At 45.8% G+C, this 6,506-nt stretch overlaps 1 protein-coding gene across 1 annotated transcript in view; it reads left to right on the forward strand.

Annotated features, from left to right (window-relative positions):
• Positions 1-6,506, forward strand: part of PDZD2 (PDZ domain containing 2) — a 362,151-nt gene that overhangs the window by 237,190 nt on the left and 118,455 nt on the right. Inside the window, exon 4 of the mRNA XM_006873509.1 lies at positions 627-759. Coding sequence (XP_006873571.1) covers positions 627-759 — 133 coding nt within the window. The remainder of the gene's footprint in view (positions 1-626; positions 760-6,506) is intronic.

Raw genomic sequence — 6,506 nt, forward strand, 5'->3', positions numbered from 1 at the left:
GAGGGACCAGTCGCTGGAGAAGGATATCATGTTTGGTAAGATGGAGGGTCAGAGAAAAAGAGGAAGACCCCCAGTGAGATGGATTGGCAAAGTGGCAGTACCAGTAGGCTCAAGTGTGGCAACAATAGTGAGGTTGGCCCAGGATCTGGCAGTGTTTCGTTCTGTTGTGCATAGAGTCACTGTGAGTCAGCACCAACCAATGGCACCTAACAACAATGACAACATGGATCACTACGAGCCAAAATTAACTTAACAGCAGTGGGTTTGGCTCTAAAGGAGCCTAGGTGACGTAAGTAGTCAGTTAACAGTTCAAAATGTTAACAGTTCAAACCCACCCAGTGGCTCCACAGGACAAAGATCTGACGATCTGTTTCCGTCAAGATTACAGGTAAGGAAATGCTATGGATCAGTTGTACTCTGTCACATGGGGTCCTCATGAGTGGGACTCTGGACGTGGTGAGATCAAAGGGCAGAGCAATTCCCCCTCATACTTGTCTGGTCATCATTCCTCTCTCTGGAACCCACTTTAGCTGTTTCTTCTCATGACCCTCCCACCTCCAGAAAATGCCCCTTCTCACACCCCTTATGTCTTGACAAAGGATTTGCTATTTTCTGTATCTCTGCAGGGATGGCAGGCTGTCCTTAGGAGATGAGCTGCTGGTCATCAATGGTCACTTACTGGTCGGCCTCTCCCATGAGGAAGCTGTGGCCATTCTTCGTTCAGCCACTGGAATGGTTCAGCTGGTGGTAGCCAGCAAGGTATGTCATTTTTGTGTTTGTCTTTAATTGTTAATCTTTTTGTTTATTTTTCAAGTTTTTAGAGTTGGTAGCAGTGAATTTGGATTGTGTCCTGCCCACCCATCCTCTAACACACACACGCTCATGTGCACATTTGCCCATTGGTCCGAATCCCTGTAAAACACCCGAGACTCTACAGTGGAAGCCCACACGAGACCCTTAACTGAAGCACAGTCATTTGATTGTAAAAGTGCTGAGTGGAGTGATACGAACGTTTCATGAGCTTGGCTGCTAACCAAAAGATTAGAGGTTTGAGTCCTCCCAGAGGCACCTTGGAAGAAAGTCCAGGTGATCTATTTCTGAAAAAAAATCAGTCATTGAAAACAGTGTGGAGCACAGTTCTGCTCTGACACACGTGAGGTTAACATGAGTCAGAGTCAGCTCCCAGATTTGTTTTGTTTTGTTTTGAAGTACTGGAGGCCAGGGCACCTCCGTTGTTTCTGATTATCTGATGTGCTGGTGGTGAGTCCAAGAGAGGTCTGTGTGATTGAGAAGGTACTGAGGAAGGGTATCGGGCTTGCCTTCTCCCACCCTGCCTGGCCCACAGTCTGGGGCGTGAGAACCGGAGGGGGTCTGATTAGGGGGCATACCATGTGCCACCAGATACTTCTTTCTGTTACTGGTTTGCTTCCTAGGGAAGGAGAAATCTTGTCGATGTCAGACCATTATCCACAGCAACTACAAAAACAACCCAAAATATAAAACCAAAAAGGGCCACTCCTGAATGAAGCTAATCACGAAGGGCATGCGTAGAACATTGAGAGCTAGTTACTGTGTGGATCCCAGTCTATGTCTCAGAGCCCAACAGAAGTGAAGAAAGGTTCAGAACCGTGGAGCACGCCAGCCCCCCACAGCACTCTCCACTCAGCCGGGTTCTGTAATTTGTTGTAATGGTCATACAGAACTCAGAAACTATAACCACAGTTATGGGGTTTATTAGCGAGGTTAACAGGATTAGGGGTTCTGCTCAGGATCAGAAATGCTCAGAGCACAGGTATTCCAGTCAGCATATTCTCTCCTCAGCTGTGCCTAACTCTTTTGGGGTTGCTGATAAATGACCACAGGATATACTTATGTTATGTGCCATGGAGTCGGTTCCGACTCATAGTGACCCTGTATAGGGTTTCTGAGGCTGTAAATCTTTACAGGAGCAGAAAACCTCATCTTTTTCCAGCGGAACAGCTGGTAGTTTTGAACTGCTGACCTTGCGGTTCACAGCCCGATTCGTAACCACTACGTTACCAGAGCTCCTTACTCCACCTTAAATGACCACAGGATATACTACTTCACCTTAAATCTCAACCTGAAGGCACTAGGCTCTAGCCTGTAGGTCAGCAAACCTACTTCCTCGGAGTAAGTGCCTGAGACACCCAACGCTGCAAGCAAGCAACCTGCCCCAAGTGCCTCAGCTTTATTTGCTCTGTGGGCTAGTTCTTGTGCTCTGCTTCTTGGTTCTGCTACTTCTCCTCTGTCACCCCTCTGGTAGCGTAGTGGTTACGAATCGGGCTAAGAACCTTAAGGTCAGCGGTTCGAAACTACCAGCCGCTCCATGGGAGAAAGATGAGGCTTTCTACTCCCGTAAAGATTTACACCCTCGGAAACCCTGTACAGGGTCGCTATGGGTCAGAACTGACTCGATGGCACTTAACAACAACAACAACCCCTCCATTGTCACAGCTATCTGTCCCTGAGTTGAGGAGGTTCAATGATCAGAGATCTGAACACCCAAAAGATACACACCCCTCCTGGCTCTTCTTTGATGGTACTGAGATTCCCCTCTCTGACTTCTGAGATGGTTCATTTTATACCCATGCTAGAGTTTCAAGTTTTCACAATTACAATGAACTGTTAACATCCACCGCTGAATCATGCCAGCCTATCAGTATCTCTTCCCCACTTCTCTTACACAGGCCTACTAGGAAAAGAGCCATTTAATTTAATGGAAATTACAAAGACTAAGGCTGGAAGAGACAGATACACCACAAAAGGACATTCAAATATGTCTCTGCCCACTGGGTACCATGGACTTTTTACCTAGCATCTCATGTAATTCTTTCAAAAAAGAGAAAAGAACCCAGTGAGACAGAAGTTGTTTTTATTCAAAGGATGAAGCCAAAAGCCAAGTGGCTGAGTAACTTGCCCAAAGTCACACAAGCAGTGAACCCTGAAAGCCAGCTTCACTCAGGAACCATCTAACTTCACAGTTCATGCTTTTTCCTCTACACCAGGGGTGGGGAACATCTGGCACAAGGGTTGTATAAGGCCTGTGATGTCATTTGGCCTGGCCCGGCCAACGCAACTGCAGTTCCAGCCATTACATCAATCAGTGCTGACTCATAGCAACCCTGTGTAGGGTTTCTGGGAAGTGGTTGGTGAGTTTGAACTGCCATCACATTGTTGTTTGTTGTTGTTGTTAAGTGCCGTCAAGTCAGATCCGACCACAGCCACCCTGGATAGGGTTTCCAAGCAGCTGGTGAGCTTGACCTGCCGACCTTGTGGTTCAAAGTGACTTTGCAATCCAGCTCATTAACCCACAGCATCACAGTGAATTGCTTAAATGTTTGACCAAAGATAGCAGGCTGCTTTTTAATTTGATAATTTTGTATGGCCAGTAAAAGATGGTATAAATTTTGGCAGAAAAAAGGTTCCCCACCCCTTCTCTACACCATGCTGCCCTCTGACACACACACACTTCAAGCAATCTATAAAGGTCCCCAGAGCCAGTGGTATAGAAAGAGTCTGTGTGCTTCTGCGAAGGGTTTTGACTTTGAGGAAAACTTGCCAAGGTTCCCTGAGAACTAAGAAGCAGTGTGGAGCCAAAGAATGAGTTTCCATTCTGCCATCTAGTCAATTCTGACTCATAGCAACCCTACATAGGGTTTCTGAGGCTGCAAATCTTTATGGGAGCAGAAAGCCTCTTCTTTCTCCTGCAAGGCAGCTGGTGGGTACAAGCTGTGGACTTTCTGGTCAGCAACCTAATGTATTACCCACTATGCCGCCAGGGCTCCTTGTTAGTAGAGAGCCTAAGAAACCCTCTGGGGCACTTCTGTGTGTCCTGCAGGATTTCTGTGAGTCAGAGTTGACTCTATGGCAACAGGTCTAATCACTTGTCACAGATCCGCAGTGCCTTGAGGCTGACCTATCACTTAGGCCCCACTGGGATGCCTTCAGAATGCATGTCTCCTTGTATTTGACTCCATTAAACAAACACACAAACATGCGTGTGCCTGTAAGCATGACACAGAGTGACCCCGTAGGGTTTCCAGAGCTATTTGAACCGCTAAGTCGGCGATTCAAGCTCATCAGCTACTCCTTGGAAACCCTGTACAGCATCACTATGGGTCAGAACCGACTCAACGATGCTTAACAACAACAACAACAACAAAATCTTTGCAGAAGCAGATTGCCACGTCTTGTTCTTGTGGAGCGGTTGGTGGGTTTGAGCCACCAACTTTCGGTTACCAGTCAAACACTTAACCAATGTGCCACCAGGGCCCCTTCCATTGTTTCAGATGGATATGGTGTTGCCATTATGTTAGCCCTAAAAGGAATATGGTGATGAAAGCTGTCCATGTGTTTTCCTCCTTACAAAAATGACGGATGAGAAAGAATGAGGGAAGGAGGTATTTCTCTTTGCACTGGCTTCACAGCAGCCCCGTAACCCTGGCCCCTTCCCTGGTTGCTGGTCTGATGTGTGGGGGCCTTTCCTGGGAGAGCTCTCTGTTCCCCTGTGTGTTCCTCATGTACTGTCAGGATTGTCACATGGCTTTGATGATCTCACCCACATCCCACACTCCATGCTGACTTACCTGTGCATTGGAACATCAGGTTATATTGAGGAAGCCCCTCTTTACTGCCTAATCTAATAGAATATGATTCCTTGTATTTCTTTTTTTTTTTTTTTTTTTTTTAAAAAAGCACTTTTCCTTGTGAAGTGAATGAAGATGTACAGAGCAGGTCATCAGTTTTACATCCAACATATCAGACACTTGTTTCATCTCAATGATTGCAGTCCCGTCCATGGAACAACCATTATCCCACTTCCTCCCTGTGCTCCCTGTTTCCGTTCCACCCTCCTTGTCCCCAGGGAAATGTCGCCCTTTTGATCATGAACGGTTAGCCTTTCCATGGTGAACATAGCTCACTAGTGTTGAGTCCCTGTATTTCCTCTCACCTTTAAAACTTGTTCAAGGACTTCCATTGAAAAGCCTTTGTCAGTCTCTGCTTTGGCATTTTCATCTCTTTCCAAGGAACCTAGCCTAGTAAGAGGAGCATTGTCGGCTATGAAGTAGACTGTGGGTATCTGAGCTCTTTGCTAGGCCTGGGAGGAAGTAGAAGTGGCATTGAGCTTGAGGAACCTCCAGTCAAGCAGGGGAGATAGACAAGGAACATTAGACACACTCAACTGTGGGAAAAAGGAAGCAGCAAAGGGTGTAATGCCTCCTCAGGTGGTTCAGGAAGGCTCAAGTTTAGCCCAGGCAAATAGGTCCCAGTCATGGAAGAAGAGTAACCTCGGCAGAGGTGAGAGTCCAAGGGTGGTGTAAGCTTGACTGCTCACCCCGAGGTATCTGGGAATCCACTTCCCAGACAATCAGCCGCTGAGACCCCAAAGGAGCACAGTTCTGCTCTGACACATATGGGGTCACCTTGGGCCAGAATCAACTTAAAGGCAACTGGACGAGGCAGAAAGGGGGACTGCTGGTGGGAACGGCAGTGGAATGAGGGAGGTCAGTATACCTGCAATGGGAGGCATGGAGCAGGAGGAAGAATGGAAGGAGATGAGTTTGGAGAACTAGGCAGAGGCCACATGCTCAAAGTGCTGGTCTACCATCAAGGGAGGTTTTGCTTTTGTTTTTTGTTTTTTAAAGAACTTTTATTATGAATTGAGAGGTTTACAGAGCAGATCATCAGTTTCACATTCAACAAATCATATGCTTTGTTTCATTATAATGATTACAATTCCCTTGTAATAACATTCACCATCATTCCCCTGTATAACATGCACTGTCAGTTGAGAGTATTTACCTCTACTCATTTAACTCTTGCTTTCCTCTTGCATCTTTGGCTACCTTCATCTTTTCTTTGCCAACCTCCCATCACCCAAGTTAATGTGTATCTACCCTCCAGCCAGCTAGAAGTTTTCCCTTCCCTCTCACCCCTGGTAGGCCTCATAGAATGTTTCTTTTAGCAAGAAAACATTTTAACTTTTTATAACAGGATTGTTAACTGCCACTGAGTCGGCTCTAACTTATAGCAACCCTATATAGGGTTACTGAGGACGGGGATAACTACCGACATTGCGGTTATCAGTCCAGTGCTTATCCTACAGGATGGTTTCCTGCAATATTTGTTCTTTTGTGATTGACTCCTTTCACACAGCACAATTTTGAACTTTAAAAATTACATGAATGCAAAATGAATGTTCTCCCATGTACACTAAACTATCACATAATTCACAATAAAACATTGAGAAAAAAAAAAACAAGTATATGGCACCTAAAAAAAAAAGAGTCCTGGTGTTTCTAGTATTTTTACAGATTAATCATGATCGAATGGATGGATGGATGGATGGGAGGGTGGGTGAAGGGTGGATGGATGGATAGATGAATGGAAAGGTATATGGATGCGTGGATGGATGGACAGACAGACAGATGAATGGATGAACTGATCTTGGACTTTTTAACAGTGGACTTTATTATCTCTAATTT

This window comes from Chrysochloris asiatica, unplaced genomic scaffold (genome assembly GCF_000296735.1).
Source record: "Chrysochloris asiatica unplaced genomic scaffold, ChrAsi1.0 scaffold00243, whole genome shotgun sequence".
In the NCBI taxonomy this organism is placed as follows: Eukaryota; Metazoa; Chordata; class Mammalia; order Afrosoricida; family Chrysochloridae; genus Chrysochloris; species Chrysochloris asiatica.